This window comes from Polypterus senegalus, chromosome 11 (assembly GCF_016835505.1).
Source record: "Polypterus senegalus isolate Bchr_013 chromosome 11, ASM1683550v1, whole genome shotgun sequence".
Classification (NCBI taxonomy): Eukaryota; Metazoa; Chordata; class Cladistia; order Polypteriformes; family Polypteridae; genus Polypterus; species Polypterus senegalus.
In genome coordinates this window covers 45,513,552-45,539,569 of record NC_053164.1, presented here as the reverse complement: position 1 = coordinate 45,539,569, position 26,018 = coordinate 45,513,552, and the positions used below count along the sequence as shown (strand labels likewise).

Here is a 26,018-nt window from a genome sequence, read left to right as displayed (position 1 = left end):
GTCATTCTTTATTCAATAAAGTATTAATATTCTGATATTAAGTATAAAATACCCTGAAGTAGACATAATAAACCTATTGATTGTGCTTTTAATATTATGAAGAAAAGATAAGGCAATATTGACAAAACTCTAATGCAAGAGAGCAGTATAAGCAATGATCTTTAGTAAGGCAATTGTTTTACTAATGGGTATTGGAAATCCCTTTATATACCAAACAAATAAGTGAGGTGGGCCCCTTTACACATGCAGCTCAAGGTCATAACCATGCATTTTTTAGGATTTGAAATGTATGAACCCAATTAGAATATAATGTATTTTAAGTCAATTTTGTGTTTTAATATAACCAGGAGGACCACTATAGAAAAATTACATATATATATTAATTTGAATATAATAATTATATTTGATATGAAAATATATCACTCAGTTAGAAAGGAAAGCATTTTTCTTCTGTCAGTAAGAACCCTGTATCTTCATTTTAATGTAAGGTTTTTCAGACTTATTGAAGTAAAAGTTGTGAAGGGTCCTGTAAAGTTGAATTTGCCTAGCACAAATAATACGAGTATGGCCACTTTTTTACATCATTATCAGTAGAGCCCAGTAAGAACTGAAGTACCTAATTAAATGATGCAGAAAAAAAACTCAGAAAACAACCTAGCAGTCCCATTGTGACCATCTCTCACTCTGCCTTTCTCTTATAACCAAACTAGTGTGGGTCTAACTCATCTTGTAGTCTGAACAAATTCCTGCTTTTTACAATCTGTTTAATAATGAGGTACATTCTGCCAGTTATTTTTCACTAAGTGAGCTTGGAGATTTGAAGCGTTGCTGCTGGGACCATCACTGATTCTTTTGCTAAATCAGTGATATTTAAAAAAACAAAAAAAACAAAAAAAACAGGGGCTTTGAGCTCACATAACAATACACTGCTCCAATAACAGTCAAGTCCTGGACTCTTTACTCTGACCTTTTAAAGAGCCTTAAATCCATCAGTTTTAATCCTACAATCGGGGACAAAGCTTCTTTAAAACATTGAGTTCATTAGTTAAATCATGTGCCTGAATCCCAGAATGGAATTGATTTAATTAATTGCATCTGGTTGTCCATGTATGTTAGTGCCATGAATTACTTAGTATACTTTCAGAGAGTGGGTGCTACCTTGTACACTTTTCACTCTTCTTTTTATCTATATAGAGTACTTATGCTTGGTCATTTTACTTATTCCTTTTATGTTTTTTTCTATAGCCATATTCAGATGAAGTGTTTTATTTTCTTGTTAATAATTGTTAGAGATTTTGTGCCTGTGCGTAAGAGCCCATTATTTTAGAATATAATGCATGATTTCTGCGCTAGGACTAGATATTTTCACCAAATCTAACAGAGGATTCAGTGACTCTTGGTTGGCCTCTCATGTAGTTGGAACATAAGTTTAACTGTGGTTTACTGGTTTAGATTTACAGAATTGTTTCTAGTTATATAGGAAAGTTGTATATATATATTATATAAATAAAATGTATTATTATTATTATAAAAGTCTCAATTTTGAAAAATAATGTAATCCTTCAAGAACAATATTAATTTGTGTTATCATAAATTAAGTCAACAAAAATGAGTGCCGCTATGCGTGCCAACAGAAAATCTTTAAAGCAAGATTGTCATCAGGCAAGGTGATCAAAAGGTAGTCAGAAAGGAACTCCATCCTGTGTTGGGTTTGGTGCAAGACTGAACATCTCCTACTGGCAGCACCGAGATTTATAGCTCAGAGACCAGAAGGGTCGGAGTCAGTTACCCTCGCTCCTCTGTGCTGCGGTATTACATCAAGGTATTGCACGTGGTTGCAAAATATTTTGCTGAGTGGCAATTTATCATTATGTCAGTCACCAACATAACCATTTTCTTCTAATTTAATTATGCAGTTTCATTAACAAAAATAGCATAGACGTCATAATGTTTTCTATGCATATCAGTAATAGTTCGTAAAAAAAACATTTTACATTCTGTACAAAAACAAAATAAAAATGTGGTGTTGAAGCAGTTAGATTGATGCTTGGGAACTGTGACCGAGTAACCTTACATATTGAGGTAGCATCTTTTGGGGTGAATAGCTCTGTCTGGTACATCTGGGTACAAATAAGCAGTGTCTAGAACAACTCTCTTTTTTTTTTTTTAACTTATTGAAATAGAACATTTTGAGTGAAACCTGCCATTTTTCTCCCCGTATGTCTGTAATTCAGTAGGCAAGTCTTTTTTAAATGAAAAACATCATTTTCTGTTCAAGGTGTTGCTTCAGCCTGCAAATGTTTTGTATGAAATGTTCTTTCATATAGTGTCTTTCATGTCTATCTGTCTATCTATATATCTATCTATCTATTATATAGTGTCTAACATATCTGTCTGTCTGTCTGTCGATCTGTCTAAGTAGCTAGGTTTATCATTTTTGATTTTTCAGTTTTAAAGGTACCTGTTTTTCTATTAGAAAATTACTTTTAGAATGGATCATATTGCAAACATTCTTTTACATACAGTGCATTTTGAACAAAATGTTCTTTTCCTTTCTGAATAAAGCTATGTTGTGCTCATATATATATATATATATATATATATATATATATATATATATATATATATATATATATATATGACACTGATGTGAAAAATGTGCTTTTCTTAAGATTACAGCAACCTTGACAGCTACAATAATGCACATCTCTCACCTCAGCTGCCCTGTGTCATCAGCTTTTCTTGATAATTTCTCTTTTCTCCCCTCCCTGTCTTGGTGTTTGTGCTTTGCTATCTGTTTTCCTTCTAAGCTGAAAGACCATCTGATATTCTGGGTCTCGCTCCCGGCTCTGGTCTTTTGAGTGTGCCGGATCCATTTGCACCTGTTTCTCTCTCTGAGACCCCAGGTAACATCTGCTCTTTTTCTTTTAATTTCTGTTCTTCTCAGTTTAAACAACACCAAATGAGCCCGTCTTTCTCTTTGTATGTTGGTGTTTGGCAAGTGAGATAATAAATTATATTCTTTCATGATACTGTCTGCCATACTCGTGCCTGCTCAGACGTGAAATTTTCATTTTAGTCAAAGAAGAATGGGCATTTTTTGTGGTCCCTATTGTGGTCTTCTACTCGAGTGTTTTCATGTCAGAAAGGAGACTGCTTCAGCAGCCTTTTTGTAAATCAGTTGCCACATTTTGACATTTAAATTTTCTTACTCAGTGATGAGTTTGAGCAGAAGCTTTTGGTGTCTCCTGCTCCAAGCCATCCTAGCTTCCTTGTTCCTAATCCAGGAGCCATTTTACACCGTGTGAGTACCTATTTGCATGGAGTAATAAGAGCCATTTCTGATTTCCTGATTTGTGTTGCAGATGATAAAAAACATATGTAGTTTTTGCATTGTCAATCGGATTTAACAATGATGAATGTGTGTTTTCAAGTGTCTAATTCAAAGAGAGAAAAATAAAGTACTGTACAAGTATCAGAAAACTGCTAAAAATGGCTTGACAGTGTTATTGTTTTTGTGCAGTCTCATTGAGCACCTAACTAAAAGGGTAAATAAAAGAGTAAAGGCAGTCAAAAAATGATGCTGTAACCGCAATGGATTGAAGCTGATACAATACAACACATTATGGGTAGTATGAAGACGCACAGTGCCGTGCTCTGCCATTAGTGTAGTTGAAGCCAAGGTCAAATGAACATGGACATTGCGCTGTGGGATTGCATTGTCGTTGAACAACACGCAATAGTGAGGTTTCTTTCAGTAGAGGGAGTGCTAAAAGTCACTAAAGAATGTTGACTTGTGCAGATCAGTAAGCTTTTCAAGTACTCATCTTACATAAACTTTATCATGTTACGTTATTATTAAAATGTTTCCTTTTCTTTTTACTTCTCCGCTGCCAATCGCAGGTATTTTGCTATATATATATATATATATATATATATATATATATATATATATATATATAAAATATAAATAGATAGATATGACAACAACACTCATATCAATGACAAAACAATTACATTAACAATCATCTTACGTTATTTTTAAAATGTTTGCTTTTCTTTTTCATAACTTCTTTAACACACTACTTCTCTGCTGCGAAGCGCGGGTATTCTGCTAGTCTTACATAAACTTTATAGTAGGTCAAGTCGTCTTGCACTTTCCATAGTGGATTTCTAAATGTGTAGCAACAGCAGATCCATCAGTCTTCTCTAATTAAGGTATTTGCCATGTTGATGTGGGCTTGTGTGAGTGCAATGTTGGTGGTCGACCAGATGGAGCTTTGTTGGTTATACTTTCTCTTCCTGGCTTAAACCTTCCTGCATATTCATAAACTTTTAGTTGAGTCATGCTGTTTTCACTTCCATACTCAGCCGACATCCTTTGGTGAATTTCAGCAGGTTTCACTGCCTCATTTGACCTTTGCTTCAACTAGACTAATGGTAGATCACTGCACTTTGTGTGTTCGAACTACCCATAAGCCATCATGAACGTTTTGTTTCGGCATCTGCTTCTACACATTACAAATACTATTTAATTTTGAAATTGCCTTTACTTTTTGATGAGAACTATTTATGCAAAATTCTAAATAAAAAAAACTTTTAAGTGAGTGTTTGTTTTTTTCTCCAGTATTGCTTGTCATATTTGCATTTGAGCTTGCATTTTTCGTTTTGTTTTTTCCTGCAGGTTTTAGCTAACTCTGTATGTTGTATTTTATACTGTGCTTGAAAACAAACATCTTCTATTTCAGTTTATTTTTCAGAATGTAATCTTGTGGTTTTTTTTCTTTTCTCTTTATTTTGTTTGTTCGCTACATTTACTACTTTGATTTTTGGCATAAATTGTCCTTCATCATATATGTAAACAAGTTGCAAAACAGTGCAAAATTAATCAGTGTGTGTGTGTAAATATATCATTCTCTGAACCTGTGCTCTCATTTATTAGAGAGAGTATGCTGTGTTTAATAAAATCTTTTGTTCAAAATGTGATGCTTATTATTATTGATTTATCTGCACCATGCATTTTACACAAACTTTACCTTCAAATATAATTTAGTTTTTGTGAAATGTTTACATGCATTAAAAAACATAACCGTACCACCTACATTCACTTTTTGTTAACTCCGACAAAATGCACTCTAGATTGTTATTCCAGTTCTGTGGAAACCTGCACATACTGTTACTGCATGTGTGAAAAATATAGACCATTGACATTTCTCCATGCTGATTTTAAAGTTTAAACCTGAGCTAAATATAGCTGTTTAAAATTTGAATACAATGTCTGTTGGAATGACAGGCCTCCAGAAAATAGAAACATTTTTCCAGTTATTATCTCTTGAACTTAATATGGAGATTTTGATTTCTTAATACATGCTCTAGTGTTAGATTTATGTTGTGAAGACCCTCAAACTTCCCAAAAGCAAACATTTCACACGTATGCCCAGATTAAGATTGCCCACCCCAGCCCCTGAGTGACTTAGCTTCTTCACGGAGACTTGATCATACTTTTAACACTGCAGCATATGGACCCCCTGTAGGTTATTGCTGCACAATATTTCACAGTCTTATGTTTGCTTGGCCATTTTGACAATTGGGGCCTACATCGATTCATTGAGTAGATTCCCCCTTGGTCATTTTGGTGTGTGAAGATTCGATTGTTTCATAGAGGGGCTGGTGGTTGGGTATGTGTGAATTGGTGAAAAGGCCTCTTGCACTCACGACCCTTTGACACACTCTCAGAATGCTCTGATGGTAAATCCTCCCATTTCTATTGGATAGTGAATGGGCTCTTAACACAGCGTCTCAGATTTTGTTTAGCCTAATATCCAAGAATGTTACTCATATTTTATACCTTTCATTTATGATATTTTTATATCAGAAATTGATATCATAACAAATGTGTATGTATATATTTTTCATTAAATATAATGCAGTAATTTCAAAGTAAAGCAATATGAGATTAAGATTTATTTATTTTTATAAACACCTAAGAACACCTTTTATCATTGTCATATACAGTGGTGTGAAAAACTATTTGCCCCCTTCCTGATTTCTTATTCTTTTGCATGTTTGTCACACAAAATGTTTCTGATCATCAAACACATTTAACCATTAGTCAAATACAACACAAGTAAACACAAAATGCAGTTTTTAAATGATGGTTTTTATTATTTAGGGAGAAACAAAAATCCAAACCTACATGTCCCTGTGTGAAAAAGTAATTGGCCCCTTGTTAAAAAATAACCTAACTGTGGTGTATCGCATCTGAGTTCAATTTCCGTAGCCACCCCCAGGCCTGATTACTGCCACACCTGTTTCAATCAAGAAATCACTTAAATAGGAGCTGCCTGACACAGAGAAGTAGACCAAAAGCACCTCAAAAGCTAGACATCATGCCAAGATCCAAAGAAATTCAGGAACAAATGAGAACAGAAGTAATTGAGATCTATCAGTCTGGTAAAGGTTATAAAGCCATTTCTAAAGCTTTGGGACTCCAGTGAACCACAGTGAGAGCCATTATCCACAAATGGCAAAAACATGGAACAGTGGTGAACCTTCCCAGGAGTGGCCGGCCGACCAAAATTACCCCAAGAGCGCAGAGACGAATCATCCGAGAGGTCACAAAAGACCCCAGGACAACGTCTAAAGAACTGCAGGCCTCACTTCCCTCAATTAAGGTCAGTGTTCACGACTCCACCATAAGAAAAAGACTGGGCAAAAACGGCCCGCATGGCAGATTTCCAAGACGCAAACCACTGTTAAGCAAAAAGAACATTAGGGCTCGTCTTAATTTTGAAAAGAAACATCTCAATGATTGCCAAGACTTTTGGGAAAATACCTTGTGGACTGATGAGACAAAAGTTGAACTTTTTGGAAGGCAAATGTCCCGTTACATCTGGCATAAAAGGAACACAGCATTTCAGAAAAAGAACATCATACCAACAGTAAAATATGGTGGTGGTAGTGTGATGGTCTGGGGTTGTTTTGCTGCTTCAGGACCTGGAAGGCTTGCTGTGATAGATGGAACCATGAATTCTACTGTCTACCAAAAAATCCTGAAGGAGAATGTCTGGCCATCTGTTCGTCAACTCAAGCTGAAGCGATCTTGGGTGCTGCAACAGGACAATGACCCAAAACACACCAGCAAATCCACCTCTGAATGGCTGAAGAAAAACAAAATGAAGCCTTTGGAGTGGCCTAGTCAAAGTCCTGACCTGAATCCAATTGAGATGCTATGGCTTGACCTTAAAAAGGCGGTTCATGCTAGAAAACCCTCAAATAAAGCTGAATTACAACAATTCTGCAAAGATGAGTGGGCCAAAATTCCTCCAGAGTGTTGTAAAAGACTCATTGCAAGTTATCACAAACGCTTGATTGCATTTATGGCTGCTAAGGGTGGCCCAACCAGTTATTAGGTTCAGGGGGCAATTACTTTTTCACACAGGGCCATGTAGGTTTGGATTTTTTTTCTCCCTAAATAATAAAAACCATCATTTAAAAACTGCATTTTGTGTTTACTTGTGTTATATTTGACTAATGGTTTAATGTGTTTGATGATCAGAAACATTTTGTGTGACAAACATGCAAAAGAATAAGAAATCAGGAAGGGGGCAAATAGTTTTTCACACCACTGTATGTCTGTATGCACATCCACCTGTTTGGGCTCCTTATTAAGATGACACCATGACAATTAATGGATTATAAACATGTAATCAAAATTATCTGTAAGTATCAGTTGACTATAGTTTGTAGTTATTGTTAGATATTATAATAATTTGAGACAACAAAGACATTAGTGAAAAGATTACATGTTTAAAAATAAAGTGCAGAAGTAGACATAAGTTAAAACGGTACTGATATCCACATGACGAAAGGCTTTTTGAATCCTATTCACATTAATTAAATGCAATACTGTATACATATAGAAGTCAACTTTTTAAAACTCAAACCACAGTTAATATGTTGCCTCCAAGAAACAATGCAGAACAAAAGCTTGGGTGTTTTATTAGAGAACAAAACACGTGAGCAGGTGGTGCAGGATTTGCCATTTGTTGCTCAGTGTCAATATGTGCTTACACAAATACAGCAGTGTGTCATCTACTGGTTATATTAGTCATCAAGATAACATTGCAGGAGTTTTTTTCTTTCTTTTATATACTATACACCAAAAATAATGATCACAAAACATTTTCAGTAATACCATTATGGGTGTGATATTACAACATATAGAGAAGTAAACCTTGTACAATATGCCCATCAACAATGGACAGTTGAAAACAATTTGTAAATTATGTCAAAAGCATCCTTCACTGCTACACACAATCTTTCTCTCATTTCAATTAAATTTATCTTTGTACTCTACAAAGACTATCAAAGCAAGTTTAGTATGAATCACACCATTCTTCCTGCTGACATCATTAGTGATTTCTACAGTGAAATTATAGCATGAAGAGGTGAACTACACAGTAAATAAAATCCTTTCAAGGACTGTGTTCATTTAAGTGTTATTGCCGTGCCTAAGCTTTCTGTTGCTCAGTCTTTACTTTTTATACAATCGTTAACAGCAGGCACAATTACAGATTACCTTACAGAGCTAACAAAATTACAATGTAGTATCAGACAAAAGCAGATAAAAAGCTAAAAGTTAAATGAGGAGGTGTAGACTTTTAGTATTTGTTGTAGATGTGTGTGTACATATTATGTTTCTGTGTGTGTTTATATTCATAGTGCACCTCATAATGCACTGAATTTATAATAAATTGGTAATGTTTTCCGAAACTGCATGACATCTGTTCAAATTTGCTTGTAACAGTTTTTTGTGCTTTTCGTTTGCTATGGGATGTGTATTAATTAAAGTTACTAATTATTATGCAGTGGCAGGCATTACTTTAGTGAATGTAATGCTAATAAAAAGTAATTAGATGGCCAAGAACTGGCATTACTGGTGCCTTTTTACAGTCCTGCTTGTTTTCCTTTCTTATTTTGAGACTTCTTATGATTCCAAATTAATTTTCTGTGGTTCTCTTATGCATGAATACAAATTCAGATGATTTGTGGATAAAGAATTCAAGCCTCCATAGTGTATGATGTTCTGAAGTTCGTGTGAGGGAATTGATCGTAAGAGAATGAGACAGTGACAAATGAAAGTGTTGAACAATGTTATTTTTTCTGTTAGCTTTTTGAAGCATTTTCTGGAAATGTGAGGAATTTTATTTTAGGACTTCCTCTTCATTCAAACCAACGTATTACTAGATGCAGCCATTTAGCACCTTCACAGAAAATATTTGCCCCCAGCAAAGAGGGTGGTGGGTTCTATCAGCTCTCTCTTGTGATCATTTTAGAGTGATTATGCCACTGCTATTTTTACAGATTTATTTCTGTATACTGTCTCTAGTTTTCCTTCTCTTTCTTCTGACTTTGTAGAGAAGCTGATTGAGGGGCTAAAGTCTCCTGAAACTTCTCTGCTTCTTCATGATCTTCTGCCTCTTTCTGACCCTTTTGGCAGTTCTGTGGACAGCTCCAATGGTAACAGACTTTGCCTTTCCTCTGCAGTATCAGACAGCAAATTTTGTATCTATTCCATTAAACTATCAGCAAGTTAAAAAGCACTAATTTCTGGTTATCGTTGCTTATAATCCCTTTCTGTTACAGGAAAGTCGGATGTCTTGGTGGACTCCTTGATTCCAGGACTGGAACCACCACAGGCTCAGCGCTTGACATCTCAAACAGATTCAATTTCTTCAACTCTCACAGGTAGGCATTAAAATGATTTTGTTAGCAAACAGTTACAGTTGTACATACATATAATATATACATATAAAACTGTACACTTTAAAGGGGAGATGTAGCTGTTTATTCAGCTTAAATGTCCATTTATATATTTCCTACTTCAGTGCAGCATAGCCCTGCAGTTCCTATAGTGTTCACTCAGAAGGATTTTACAACGTAAATTAAAAATGATTAATTGAAAAATTACCATATAAAATGCATGCATCTCTGAAGGCATTGACTAATCAATAAGGCACACAAACATCTGTTTAAATTGCATTCATCCATTTCATATCCAACCCTCCTATATAGGTAAGTGTCGTGGGGTCCTTAATAACAGGTTACTATTAATAAATGTTAGAGACTTGCAAAAATTTCTTGCTCATTTGGCATCGGTTGTACTCCATAATATTTTCTGATGTAGTGTGGTTGGTCTTCCTCACTCCATGATCTAGCCCTCAACAATACAGTGGAGCACATCTCTCTTTCTTTTAACCATGTCTAATAGCAAAATATACTGTATCCTATACGTGTGTGCCTTTATATTTACAGGATTACGTAAAGGTCATTACATATTTTTAAAGCATTATTACTACTACATCAAAGGACATACTCTTCATTTTGATAAGCCTATACTGAATATATTTTGTTTGTTTACTTTTATATATGTGTTTGTTATTAAAATTCATTCTTGAATTTTGACTTGAGACCTGTCAACCAAGTCCCCGATGGCATAAGGAGGGTTAGTTCAAATCAAGCAAAAACTGAAATAAAGCAAAACCTCAGTTTCTCCCTTTGTACCCAGATATGCATAGGTTACTTCTGGAGTAAGGCTAATGGCAACAAAGGATGTTGTGTTTACTCACCTTTTGTAGGTCATACTTTTCTTCTCTCCTGGAATTTTTATAACAATATTTATATTAACATACAGGATGCTGCCTTTAACATGCATTAGGCAGTCCTGAACTTTATTAATATTTTGAATGTAATATGTTGTAATTAAATCAATGTATTTGAATTATAAGCTTGTTTTAGGGTCTCCTTTGACATTTTGTTTACTCAGGATTGATACCATTTAGACTGTGTTGCTATTAATTTTGTAGTCCTTATTTTTTACATTTATGCTTAGAACCTTTATTTAACCACTCATCGTTTAACTCTGAAAATGAGCAGCCCTCTACACTACTATTAAAAGCATTGCCAGTGATTAATGTCTCCTTATACCAGAGAAATCTCTGAGAGAAATGTTCCTTTCTTTTTCACTGTGCTATATAACTGGGGATTGAATACAAATAATAGGTTCTCTCTTTTCTGTGTTTGTATTTTGCATTGCACTGTAATGCCTTGGAATTAAAAAAAAACTACAGCATTGCAGCAAAGTGTTGTGAATAGCACCATACTGAATACAATTTGACAATATTAGACTGGATTTGATCATTATAGTTATGGCTTTAAATGCGTTATTTGATTATTACAGTTTACAGATTATTAGTAGGATTACAGTTAATAATTACTGTAGCTACTGTGCTTCAGTCTAGCATTTTGTAATGGATGTCATATGCCTGGGCAGACAAATTTATCCTCTGTCTATACCAGTGTCCTCAAGGGTGTGGTTAAATTAGAAATAGCATTGGCTATTTTGAAAATCTGCTAATATTGCTTGATGAGAGTAGTTTCTTTACCTCAAATGTAGAAGGAGGAGGTAAAAAAGTGCAGCTGTTTTCTTTTTAATAAATAAAGTGCCCAGAATTAAATGAAATATTATAAATGCCATTTCTCTAATGTTGTCTAGAGTTAAAGCCAAACACTACTTTTTACATTTGATTAATGTCATGACACTGCTTACTTGTGCTGCTTTAGATCTCAAATACAACAAAACTAGACCTGTAAAACTGATTTACCAATGACATTTGTCTGCTCACACTGCTATCCGGGCTTTGTTACTATCTGTCTTGTGAAGGCAGCTTTACTGCTTCCTCACCCACCAAACTGTGCCTTCTTTAACCTTCTAGGTGTCATCACCTCAAAACAGCTGTTGTTCTCCAAATTAGGGAACACTTCCTGGCATTCCTGGTGAACCCTAAAATGTCATTAAACACCCAGTAACACTGTCTTCTCTTGACCACTTAAAACATTATACTGTACTTCAGGCCCCCAAATTCTGTGCTAAAGAGGCTAGGGCTCAGTCCACATTCTCACAATTTTTCACTAGCAGCACCAGATTTTCTGCAATTTTTACCATGAGACCCAACATTTCCATAATGTTTATAGCATCACTTATTCACTACCCATAACATATTACTTTAAAAAAAGAATTGCGTTTTGGCATAAGCTGTCAAATCCTTTCCAGAATGTGTTCCTTGTTTAATAAATGCATTTAGTTGTTTCTTCTTCATATCACTTTAATATTCCTGAAACAATTTAGGTCTGTAGATTTCATTATAATGGAGCTCTGGCACCAATATTGAGAAACACAAAGGTTCTTTTATTGTTGTATGTTACTGTTTACAGGTTTCCTTTCCTCCATTGATATGTAAATAACAAATGCTCACGCTTGCTTTGTTGTTTCTAAACTTGAATGAATATTACACTCATAACAGCTGTGTGATCCTTTTATTTTACACACCATTAATATTAATTGCTGAATTTGGCTTGTAGGCTTGTTATTTAATACTGTAAATTTTGCATTATAGCAGTAGGCAGGTAGTAGTGTGCTGTTTGTGGGATTACTAACCAAACCTGGATGTCAGATGACACAGTGGAAGAAGTGTTCATTTTTATTGAAACGAAAATTATTACAGACGCATTCAGTTACTAAAGGCTATAAGACAGGTAGCATAACAAAAAGAAATAGAGAAACCACATAAACAGAATTATAATCACCAACCTCAACCCCTCCTCTTCAAATACAAACAAAGGCATCCATGTGCCCCCTTGTCCAGAAGAGTGAAAGAGAGAGAGGACTGTAGCACAAAATAGAAATGCAAAGTTACATACAATAAATGGTGCTGCTATAGTAGTCTCAATATGCTCTAAATTTGAAATTGTTTTGTAAGAAGACCCATTTTTTGCACTACTGATACACAACATAAATGCTTTAAAGGAAGTTATCTGGAGGGCATGATGCAGATTCAGCCCAAGTAAAATTAAACATGTAAGTCTATCATTACTATTAGAGAGGTTATTATTAGAAAATACAATCTTACTGTCAACAAAAAGCTTAGTTTAGTATTATTATTTTAATGAAAGTGAATGTGTGTGTTTAAATGTTGTTTTATCAATAAATAGCACTTGATATTGATTCCCCTATTGGCAAAATTCTAACTTTTTCTTTTGCATTTGGATTATATTTCACACAAATGCACTTGTTTTATTTATTTTCAAAGAATCAAGCAGTAGTTGCTTCATGACTTATGAAAATAGAACTGGCTCTGCTGATGGTCCACTTTGTGAACTTGGGCTGGTTACTTAATCTCTTATTTAGCACATAGGTATCGTAATTTTTCTGAGCATACAAGGTCTTGCTCAATGTTCTTCTCTATTAAAACACACACGCCTATGATTAGATACTCAATTGGGGAACATGAATAGTGTTATCTGCTGTTCTTGGTGAGCGCAGTATTGCTTTGTTCTTAACGATCCTGCTTAGTTTCAGATGAATTTCTCCTCCTTTCCCTGGCACCCCTACCCTTTCTCTACTCTTTCTCCCCCAGACACTTTGACGGGGGAGGACCCTCTCCTTGGCTGTTCACTGCTCTCTCACCCCACCACCACCACTGCTGGTGCTGCTGCTCCTGTTGCTACATCCTCCTCTTCTGCTGTCTCTGCCTCCTCCACCCCTGTCTCTGCCTCATGTGCCAGCCTCAGCCTGGATGAGTTTGCACCCGTCTCCCTTTCTGCCCAGCTACACTCTGGTAAGACTTAATAGCTGCTTACTTTCTTTTCCAGCATTCCTCCTGCTTTGTTTTTTCTTTCCTCTCAATAATGATTTCATAATCTTCCACAGTTACATTCTCAAAAAGTTTTAGCATTTTTGTGGATTATAATGGGCAGTCCTTGAGCATGATGAATGTTTATTTACTCTCTGCTTTGCAGGTTGGCTATTCACAAGGCTCATGTTTACAGTAAAGCCTACTCTACAATTACATTCTGTTTTAAGCTCTCTTGGACATCATATACATTGTCCACCCAACTGAATACCTGTTTCTAAGATCTTTTAAAGCTGTACTGTCTGATAACAGTTTTGTATTTTCTTTAAATATATATATCATTTCATTTAGATTTATGTGATTGGTAATATGGAAAAAAGTAAAACTGAATGGCTATTTAACACATGCATTCCCACAATATGTTGACTCTCTGCTATAAAAAATTAAATGCTTTGCTCAGAATAGTTGAAATAATGAAATTTGAAATTGATAGCATTTAATGGGTCTTCTTTAACATAAACTTTTGAAGAAATGAGCATTGAATATAACTAGTGTATAAAATGTAATTGCAAGTTGAAAATTCACTCTGCTGAATTGTTTGCTTTCTCCACTCCTCCTCTCTTCTCTGTCCCCAGTACTGCCCATGCAGCACTTAATGGAAGCAATCTTGATGAACTTAAGGGTAAAAGACTCAGAGTTTTATGCAGGCTTCTTTTAACTCTGTTATACATACATTTTGGTTGAAGATACAAGAAACGTCTTAGTTTTCCCCTTTGACCCAAGCCTGTACTACATTCAATGTGCTAAAATATTTGTGCCAGTTGTGCAGGCATCACCATCCCATGTTACTGCACCAGTTTATTGCCTTTGCGCTAAATCTATTTTCTCCTCTGTCGCCCCCCTTTGCTGCAGACTCTCCCAACCTGATCTCGGGTTTTGACCTTCCCGATGACTCAGAGAAAGTGACAGAGGATGAGTTTGATCCTATCCCTGTTCTCATCTCTAAAAACTCTTCCCAAGGTAAGGCCAGGGTGACCAATAACATTGCACATCCTTTCCAGTGTCTGCATTTTACAATGTGTAATGGCTCTTTTTTGTTTCTGTTTGTGAAAATTATGTTTTTTTTTATCTCTTTAGTTGTCCTTGAAAACCCTTCCATCTCTATGAACATTGTGGCGTACCTTCCAAAATGTTCTATATGCTAAGATTTCATATAATACAAAGTAGTTTATGTCAGAATTAACAATTTCTTTATGAAAACCATTTAAAATATTTTTTTAAATTTGGTAAACCCTTTTAACCAAGGCAAATTATAAGAGAATACATTTCATTTATTTAGATATACATTTTTGCTCAGGTCCACATAGTTACAACCCAAAAAGTTGGAACAGAATGGAAAATACTAATAAAAACAAAAAGGAGTGATTTATTCTAATTCACCCTGTATTATACTGAAAATGCTAGAACACCACATTGTTTGTTGTTTTGCCTTGTGCATTTAATTGTTTTTTATTATTTATTTATTTATTTTTTTTAACTATATACGTGTGTCAAATCTCATGACTGCAACACACTCCAAAAAAGTTGGGACAGTTTCAGATGAGACTTAGCCCAGATAATTTGTTGGTCTTTCCAGGAAGTGCTGATGTGTGGCTTCTGCTTTGCATAGTAAAGCTTAACTTGGATCTCTGGATGCAGCAACAAATGGTGTTGACTGACAAAGGTTTACCACAGCATTACTGAGCCCATCTCATGATATTCATTGCAGACTGTATAAGACAGTCACCCCTGAGGGGTCAGAGATCATGCTCATTCGGAAGCCAGGCTCTTTATGCACTAAAATTTGACTGGATTTGTAGAATCTTTTAATTATATTGTTCACTGTAGAAGGGGGGAAATGCCCAAAATCCTACAAATTTGTCTTTGGTAAATGTTGTTCTCAAAGTACTGGATTATTCGCTGACGCATCTGTTGGCAAACTATTCCTTTTTGTTTTTATTCACATTTTCCATACTCTGTCAATTTTTTATGAATTGGAGTTATAGTTACAGTAGGTCTTGGAAGAAAGAAAAAAAAAAAGTTAAAGGTTGTTGTCCTAGCCTTTTAAATACAAGTGAATCCAGAAATCTATGGCATTCTTTTGGAGCCAGCTAATGCTGGATTTTGTGTTAAGATCGTGTTTGTTCTGTCTGTTCATTTATGTCATTCATTCATTCATTCATATGGCCTCCAGCATATTCATTCATTCATTTATTCAGTCACTCATTCATATGGTTTCTTGCCACGATGATGCTGTGAACCTCCTGAATGATATACTGTACATTCATGATCATGAACTGCTAAAAGGTACAAAAGAAGTGCCTCTTCCCTTGGCTTACCATATGTATAAGAGCAGAGCAAGGAGCATTTTCAGCTGATACCAGCTCCTTTTTTTACTGTAATTTCAAAGATTTAATTTTAGATCATTTTGTAATATTCCATGAAGCATGGAAAACATATCTGGAAACTCCTCTCATACATCAGTAAATTAAAGTGCATTGATTAGAAGGACCAAACAGGCTGAAAGGTTTGCAACATTTATAATGGTGTGGCATCATCTCTTCAAAGATGGGTAGCTCATCCGTGTAACAGTATGTTTTCTGCACAACATATTGTTCTGTCTTTCATTACCTGTGTTATGTAAGGTACATTTTAAGGTTGTTAATACCCCAGCTCTCACTGTCTTTTTTTTTTCCCTAGTCAAATTCCACCAAAATAAAATGGGCTTTCGTGGTCCTAACTAACTTCTCATTATCTGAGAGCTGCCCTTTTTCTCCCCCCACATATCTAGGTGGTCATTCTCGAAACAACAGCAGCAGCTCAGAGTCCAGTCTTCCGAACTTGGCCAGGTCATTGCTCCTTGTTGACCAGCTTATTGACCTGTGAAATGCAGCACTGGGGAGGGGGGAATCGCACAAAAGATGCCCCAGTTAAGTCCCTCCAAATCCAGGATCAATCTTGTCCCCTTGGGTGGCCCCCAGATGTCCACTATGGAGTGTGCACTCAGACTTTCCACTCTTGGGATTCTGTTACCTCCTCAACATTTGAACTTTTGGTTTCAGAACTCTCACTCTCTTAACGTCTGCTGTTCTCCCTGGTGTGACTTTTCTTCAGCTCTGTTACGCTTTTCTGTTTGGACCTGTTTGCTCCTCTGAAGAACACTTTCACATTCACCGAGGCAACGTTTGCTGATGTGGCAGTGTCACCCATTTTTTTTGAAGGCAGGGAGAGGGTCTGAATTCTCACCACCCCAAAGCTGTACAGGCTCCAGAGTTAATTGTATCTTGTAGTGTAGTCATTCCTTCTAGCCTTTGCACTGGAGACTGAATTCCCATTTTTTTCCACACCTTATGAACACACAATGCAGTACATGTGCCTCTGCACAGAACCTAACAACAAACTGATGAACCAAGCTTACCATGCTTATCGATTTAATGAAATATTTTATAGGGTGTAGGTTTTTGGTTGATTGGTTTGTATTTGTATATGTTTTATTCAACAATAGTTTTTTTTCCATTTCTGTCAAAGTTTAATCAGACTTTTTTTGCCTCTAGGACATTGTTTCTCAAATGGTCTTTTATTATAAAGTACAAGCATTTTTATACCAATTGGCAGTAGGGATTTTAAAATAAATCTGTTCATTGCAAGTAAAAAAAAAGTTCTATTTGGGAATTCAGCCAGTATGAAATGATGCTTATTTCTTGAGAATAATTGTAGGAAACATTATGGTTACCTGAAGGTGTCATCAACCAGTTATTGTTCAATGCTACTTTTAAATGCCTGTATTTCTAACACTGTTGGGAAACTCTGTCCTAGAAATCTGTGGTCTGCTCTGACATGTCTGTCATATATTCCCTGCTGCCATTCTTTCTTGGCTGTTTGTCTGCATTTGTACTCTGCAGCATCAGTAGAAAACAGCAGTTGATTTAAGAAGAGAAAAAGTTAACTACTGTTTAAAAAAATAAAGCTCACTGTGAGCTTTCGTATAGAATTCGTGGCTTAGAGGTGTGAGCTTTTAAATTCAGCATTTTACTTTTCGGCTATCATTATGGGATGTTCTCTTTGATCCTATCAGAATCAGGCCATGGTAAGGACAATCATTTGCATCTGTCAGGTTGCCTATCTGCCTGTGCAGTGTTTCTGAGGTTAGTTTTTTGCAGTTTGGTTTCCAACTTTTCCTTTACTAATTAATTTAGGTTTACCAATGGTTCTCTGTCCACATCCTAATAAAGAGTTTCTGTTTTGGTCTATAATTATGGGTGGAAGTAGGGATTATAAATTACTTGCATGAAAGTCTATAAGTCTTTTCAATTAAACAATATTTAAAGATTTTTTTTTTCTCGTAGCTACAACCTTTCTTAGACTTAGAGTCAGAAAGAGGAAGGCATATAGCTATGGTTTTTGTCCAACAATATCAATTGCTTTGGAGGACAGACAGGAGGTCTTGGCCCTGTGATAAATAATACCTGATATTAGAGTAATAAAAAATATAAATGTGGACATTTTTCTGGTATAAAAAAAACCATAACAATAAACACTTTATGATTGAGGATGTGCATTCTAGTTTCACACAGATGTTTCAGAATTTATTTTTAAAGTGCACTCCTCAAAGATGTATATGCATTGCTTGTTTTAAATTGGATCCTGCTAAGCAATGGTAATTATTTCTAGCCATACAATAAGTGATGGATTCAGTTGTATTCTAATGCTTTCTTTTTATACAAAACAGTGTATGCATGCAGTTTCTCTGCTTTGTCGCTGTCAATCCCATACACCTATGCTTAAATATGATCTCATTAAGGTGTACTGACCCTGCCTTAGTAAGGGTACACCACTTGAGTTCCATGAGATTAATTGCACTGTCTCTCAGAATTATAATCATATTTAGCTGAATCCAAGAGTTGGAACCAGTGATAAAATGAACAGAATGTAATCATCTGGCTCACTCCGACCCTCGATTTAAGTCCGAGTCATTGTGTCTGTGTATAAAGCGGAATTCATTATAGTAAATAGGTATATTAGGTCTTTATAGTGTTGGAGAGTTACTATTGCACGGAGACATTCCTCTGTAAATAACCAGTGTTTTTTTTTTTATGTACACTTATTTCCTCCTGAAATATTGACAGTCTGCTTATACTGTACGTTTGTCTGTTCTAGAAAGGGAAAAAATAATAATAATTTGAAGGGACTGCCAGTCATGCTAACTCCTACCTTGTCTTTTCTCCTGAGTTACTGGTAGCGGCTGAATTTTCTTACTTTATGTGTGTGGGAGTGTGTGTGTCCTATTTTTGTTTCTTTTAATGTATATATTAAAATTACCACAAACCAATTCCTGTAATTAATGTTATTCCAAGTGTATACATAAAAGAAAATTTTAAGAAGCTTTCCTTTTTTGAATAAATGGTACAAATAGTGTTTAAAATAAGATCTAATAATTTTCACAGTATGAATAAGCGTGAATATAGTTAGTATGATATAGGGTGAATGTAAGAAGTGAGTATTGGAAATATACAGTACATATAAATATATATATATACATATATAAATAATATAGTTTTAAGAAGAGACATTTTCTGTGGTTTATCATTATTTCTCAACTTAATGTTCATTTTTTTAATCTGACTCTACCAAGTATTTCTTTCTCCTTTCTCTTCCTGTGTCACAAACATTCTCTGGCAAAGGTAATGAATGTTAAATTTCTAATGTTAACATAATCAGCTGTGCAATGCCTGGTTCTCTCATAGCCGAGGTTCAAAAAATCCCTTTAGTTTTCATTTATCTTGGGATGACACCACAGAACTGGGTGCTTTGTTTTTGAGGGTGTTCTTCAGCTCTGGCTGCCCTTCTGTTTAGTGGCATAACATGCAGAGAGGTTGGTCTCTGTTGAAAGACAAGGCATTTGTACATTTTAAAGGGACAAGGCAATTAAGATTCCAAATATGTATATGATTCAAGTTTAGTTTTGTAATATGAAATGATGGATAGCATTACAGACTGCTGAATGATTATTGATACATGCAAGGCACAGTAAATAACTGACAGCTGCAAAACCTTCTCAAAGTAGTCAATTTGTGTGGAAACAGCTGACCTCCAGGTGACATGTCCTGGAATGTGGTCTTTGCAAGTCCCTGTGTCTCCTAGTTATTATTACACTCCTGTTAAGTGAATAACTCGCCTAAAGAATGTAGAAATTGCATTTAAATATATTTTCATTGACTTGTTTGAATGATAAGTACCAGAATTGGTCTAGCTTACTTTACATAGACCAAGCTTTTCTAAAAAGACACCAATTACACTTGTGTGCAGTGGAGGCAAGATCCCAGAGCTAGGCAGGAGTGACAAATCTGACAACTGCTTGCTTTAATATGGAGGCAAGTCTTGTCATTGTGGAGGTAAATGAAACTCCGCTCTATGTCATCCACAGTTCTTGTACTATAGAAACACTCTTTCTGGTGCGTGTATGAGTTAAGTTAGTTATCAAGCCCATGGTGCACTAACATCATATTTGGTGGTACTTTTAAAAAGATTTTTGTTGTTTGGTATTTTAAAATACTTCAAACCTATTTGGTAATTGTTCTACTCAATACTTGTGTATTGTTTGAATTGATGGAAGAAAATCAGTGACTAATTTCTCATTTGCAAATAAGGACCAAGCTTAGCAAAATTCTCCTGTAAATCCATCAATTAAGATGGGAGCTGCATAGGTCCAGCAGAGATGATTCATTACACCTGAGTAAATCCAATTTAAAGGAATACTCCCTGCAAAAATCATCGTTTTGTATATATTACTTTCCCTGTTTAGTCTGTAGCGCCGACCAAGGATAATTTTTAATGTCATGTTTTCATGCAAATTGAAGATAACAATGTTTCTGATAGAATAGGCATCTATGGTGCCTGGACAACAGCAAACAATACCAAAAACGTCCATAAAAAAAACTTTTGTTGCCTTTGTTGCATAATCTACATTAGAAATCATCCAGTCATATGCTCACACCATCCCAAGTAATCACAACAGATTTTTCATTGGCTAAAATCTTGCTTCACGTCTATTCCTTTAAGCTAATTCTTCAGCAAGCATTATAAAAATTCTTAAGTTACAAACAGGATTTGTACATTTTTTTTTATGATTCCAGCACCTGATTTTTCAAAGTTCAGTAGCTTGTAACTAAATCCACTATACAACGTTTAACATAGTGAGTGTCTCTGTGTATGTAACTGTTTGATGGGCAAACCATGCAATTATGTACAGTATGTATTCATAGAGGAGAGATTACCACATTTGTTTTAATGTCCTTAAGTGGCTGTCTTTAAGGTTTTTTGCTATGTTCACTGGCTCACTTGAAGTTGCCCTGCACTCATAAGAGTGCCTCTGATCTCTGTTCATATCTTCTCCTTGTCCTCCTCACAAGGCACTCCTTCCATTTTGATTCAGACGCATTTGCTAATGCAAAGTGTTGAGGAGAATATCTTTGCAGTATTAGAGTTTGTATGTTATTCTATGAAATTCATTCCTGGACAGCTGTTAAATGTTTCAGACTGACCAGACAAGCTGTTAAACCATGTTCAAGTAGCAAATCTTAATATAATTGATCAGGGCAGTTAATACGCCAGAAGTCAGAGTTGGGAATTCAACCAAAAACATGGTCACCTAAAATCTAGTGCTTTAGCAGTTAGGCCGCACTACCAGCCTGATAGTATATTTTGTTGCGTCTGGGTGTTTTAAAAGGATACGGATTTACTGGGTTGAAATGTGGCAACCAAAAGGATGAGGAAGCAGGAGCAATCTCCACTTTGACTTTACCTGGATGTAAAAAGTTAAAATGTAGATCTCCTCGCTTTTGTTAGTTACTTTTCTAAAGGGATTTTTTTACCACTTTTTTAAAATGACAACATTGCACAGATATCTTGACACACTGGATTATTAGAAAAAATGAAGTTGATGTAAATATTAGCCTTATCTGCAATTTGGAGTTAAGGAAGGTTGCTGTTGACAGAGTGAAGATATGTTTTCTCTCTCATGTCCTCCAATATTGTATTTGAATGGAAAACGCTGTGGGCTATGGAGGTGGTGTGTGTCTCAAGTAAGGGGTTATACAAAGCCTAACTCTGAACTTTGTTCTGGTTTCTGAAAAGTCATTTATATATGTTCATCATGCTCAAAGTAAATTGCTCCTTTTGTATTAATCAGCTGATCATTATTTTATAAAGCGTCACTATCAAGAGGTAGTGTCACAAGGTGCTTTACTTTCGCAATACTTTCCTAGTGGAGATCCATTTTGTTCTGTTTATGTTTGTAGGAAAACAAATTTTCCCCCAGTGTGTGTATCTAAAGTAGCTTTTTACGTTTATCTTCCATCATCCATGACCCTTGCAGTTCCTTCTTAGTGCTCCTAGCCCAACAAAATGCTCTGATGGCATCCTCAAATGAAGACCTCGGAGCTAACCCACTGACTTAGCCACACATCCATCTCAGTGAGCCCAAGAGATATGACTGTCTAATATGCTTTGTAGTAATTGGAAATGGCAGACCAAAAGAGAATCAAAACCAAACTTGTGTTGTGGGGTATTCATTATGCTTCATTTCTTGGAATACCTATTTTCCAAATGCCTTTCTAAGCTCTTTCTTAAGGTGATCTGCACAGTTTTCCTGTAGCTTTTTCATTTCTTCTTCAGCTCTTCTCCTGGGGATCAGGATTATGAAGGACCACTCTATTCCTGATGTCCTTTATCTCACTGAGGGGGTGTTGTGAGCTCAGTCTGAGAGCTGCTGTTCTGGAAGGCTGAGGTGCTTGTAGCTTTACTACTCAACTTGAAGCCTTGCTGATAAAAACAAAGAAAAACATTTCTGGAGCCCACCCTCCAAACCAGATAATGAAATTGTAGGGTATGACAAGATTACTAGCACTTGAGGCCTTTAAATTGTATAAGGCAGCAGTAACAAAGGGAACATCTTCTCTGGTTTTTAAGGTGGGGTTAATATTTACTCTAGTTGCTTTATGTGATTTTTGTCAGAGCCATCTGCTGTTTTTTCTTTTTGTCATATGCAGTATACTGTGACAGCCTATACTCCTCTTCAAAGCAACAATGTTTTTTTTCTTTTGACTCTAGTGGGATTCTTACAACTTCCATCAAGACATATTTTGATGTTAGATGTGTAATAGGTGGTTTTTATGAACAATGAGACCACCTTCTCTGAAACAATGATGTTACCTCTCTTCCAGTCAGCATACTCTGACTGAGACAATTTTATGTGTATTTGTTGTCATTTCGTTCACTTGTGCTTTTTAGGTTTATATGTGTGTAGTTAAGTTGAGTTGAGGAGTAGGAGTTCATCTGTTTCTCTCTAGGAGTTTGTCCATGAATTCTATAATAGATGGGCATTTGTCTTATGTTTATCAAGCTGGGCATACATTTTGAACTACAGTGCATGTGCAGAGTTTGGAAAGTCCATGATATAACATCATGTTTAAAGACTTGGTGGAGATTGGGCACATTTGTGTTGGGAGATAAACATCCTTTGTAGAAATGTATATGGTGGTCCTAATCTGAAATGATTACCTAGTGTAGTGCTGGAGGCTGAACTTTATTGAGCTCATCAAAATGACCAATCTCCTTCAGCACTTCTGCCACTGCTTGGCACTAATTTAGAACTTAAAGTTCACACTTAGCATACAAATACTGGATCTTTCAGTTTTAAAAGACAATAAAAATGTATAATTATTTTTTTTCTCCTTTTGACTGCATTGTCTGTCTTCAGCATAATTGTATTTTTAAACTGTCATTTCTGTGTCAACTAGTTTTGACCTGTTGGTTTGCCAGCCTGGTTCAGCACTGGTTTGAGGAGTCTGGAGTCAAACTGGTTAGGTTGGCTATAGTTATACACCTACATCTGGAGTGCTCACACACTAACAGCAGACAGAACATGGAAAACAAAATAACATTTCTGCTTTTATTCCCATCCATTTATTTTCAAAACTTGTTTTATCCATTGTAGGACTTACCTTTATCTTAACTACATTAGGAACCAACCATGGACATTGCACATCCATACACAAACTGAAACTCACTCATATGGGGTAAATTTCAAATCCCCTGTTTTAGAATGCTATAAGAAACCAGTGCACCTCTAGAAAATATTCAAAGAAAACATGCAAACTCCACCCATTCAGGCACTGGCCTCAGAATGAAGTACACGTTCCTGGAGCTGTGAAATGGCAGCTGCAGCAGTACTGACCACTGTGCAATATTACTGAGTTGCTCTCTAGTACCTGAGGTTTGGATTGTAATTTTCATTTTAAATGTAGCTGTTTAATACCTAGTGTCTTATGGCACCGTGACACCAGCTAACAACTGTGCCCTTCAGATGCTGTTCATCCTGCCTTTTAGAAGTTGGGTATTTGACAATAATCGATCCTTGACATTTTGTTTTGATTATTATCACTGTTATGTTTGTCTAATGACTTTATCCGAGACAACATTATTTACTTACAATTTTTTTTCTATAGTTTGAATAAAAGCAGTTCACATGACATGCATAGGCTTACACATTGAGCCAGTTGTAGGGATTATGATACCAGCTGTGGGTTTGTGGTACAATGCCTTAACCATTAAACTGATAGAAGAATGGGAATATTTTATTTGCACCTTAACAATTTTCTGAGTTATGCTGTCCATTTATTTACCTTTTGCCCATTTCAACCCGAGTTTTTAATAAGACCTGGACATAAGACACTCGTTTCATGAGCTGCACGTGAAGAAGCTAGAAGAAGGTCATTAACAGGGTTGGACCAACTGTCATGGGGTTTACTGACCAGTGCCTTAGCCACTAGTTTGCACTCCATTGTAGAAAGCCAAATGTTAAATATGTACAGATTGTGCAATTTATTTCATGGATGGCTTACCCAAACTGCAAAAACATATTTCAGAATGTGCATCATTTGACACCCTACTTGAGTATTGGGGCGCAAAGCAAAACCCCTTTTTAACATTTGTATGCATTTCATTATTTATTCCAGCTGGACAAGTCTTATGACCAGTTAAGCTCCAGTCTCCTTGACGTTGTGCCACAGATAGGCAGCTGTGAAGGCACTGTGATCCAGGATGCCATGACATCTGGTAGTTTGTAATCTTCCCTCTTGGCTTCCATGTCAAAAATGAAAAGGAGAATGTGCTGGGGAGTGAGGAGCTTCATTTGGCATCTTATCTTACCTTGACTGCCTGGGGCTATTTCTAGGGGCCAATGTGTCCACATTAACCTTTATTATTGGCTGCATACCTGGATCTCTGTGGCTGGAATGGCTTCCGATTTAAAATTAAAATAATTCTTTCCTCTCAACTGTATAGTGAATTTTATTGCAGGTTTCTATGTTGCTAACCTATGCAATCCTAGTGAACACTTAGACAAAGTGATGTATTCAGTAGATGTTTAGCCTAGTCAGTAGAACAAACTACTCTCTGTTGACGTGATCATGTATCCAGTGTGTTTTAAAAAGAAAAAAAAAACCTGCAGTGATGCCCATTTCCCAGTGTGGAGCGATGTACAATTCAACATGTATCTTCTATTTTTATTAAATGATTATAAAAATAAATCAAAAAAATGATGTTAAATAAAGATGTACATGTAAATGTAAGCGGTGTGATTTGATGCTGTTGTAAAGTGAATGGGAAAGCGGCCTTTTACCCTTAAGTGGTGATAGTACAGGTGGGGTTGGGTTGTGCCTTTTTCTTCCTAAACTTACATGCACCCACATGGCTTCTCACTAACCACGTCACCCTGGACTCTCCTGACTTAACTTCCTCTCGCTGCTTTCAAGGTAAGGCTTCTATCTGTCCTTCTCTGTTGTCACCTCTCCTGTCGTTCAGTCTCCAGCTTCATTTAGAATGACAACATGCATTGTATTTAATGTGCGTGTGTTTATTCTGTAACAGTCAACTTAGTCTTTATTAGTTCTCCCCTTCTTTCTTGCTGAAAGGAAGTTCAAGCGAGAAAACGGACTCTTGCACATTGACATCTCATAGGTTTTTCTTTCCATTTAGTGGTTTGGTTTGTGCCTGTAGCTTCAGATGACAGAGTTGCATTTCTTGTATTTATTTATTTATTTGGGTTATTTTGAAACTTGAACTTTCTTTCTGCATTAGTAGCCTGTGCTCCCATCTTAGTTGAGTTGCATGTGATGGCATTGATATTTGTGTGTCTTGTGTTTCTGTGAATATTTGCCTGGTGTTATTGGTTAGTAGTTGAATAGCCTTTATAGGTGTGTGTAGACAAGTCCTTGGAGAATGCTA

General features: G+C 35.9%; 1 protein-coding gene across 9 annotated transcripts in view; it reads left to right on the top strand.

Annotated features, from left to right (window-relative positions):
- aak1b (AP2 associated kinase 1b) overlaps positions 1–26,018 on the top strand; it is a 132,604-nt gene that overhangs the window by 99,353 nt on the left and 7,233 nt on the right. For 3 of the 9 annotated variants that reach the window (XM_039768497.1, XM_039768496.1, XM_039768502.1), the window contains 5 exons: positions 2,811–2,906; positions 9,421–9,522; positions 9,649–9,750; positions 13,479–13,679; positions 14,607–14,714. In XM_039768497.1, the coding sequence (XP_039624431.1) occupies positions 2,811–2,906; positions 9,421–9,522; positions 9,649–9,750; positions 13,479–13,679; positions 14,607–14,714 (609 nt within the window). Of the gene's footprint in view, positions 1–2,810; positions 2,907–9,420; positions 9,523–9,648; positions 9,751–13,478; positions 13,680–14,606; positions 14,715–16,524; positions 25,364–26,018 lie in introns of those variants that run through there. The other 6 variants (XM_039768503.1, XM_039768504.1, XM_039768498.1 and 3 more) reach the window with 6 other exon arrangements.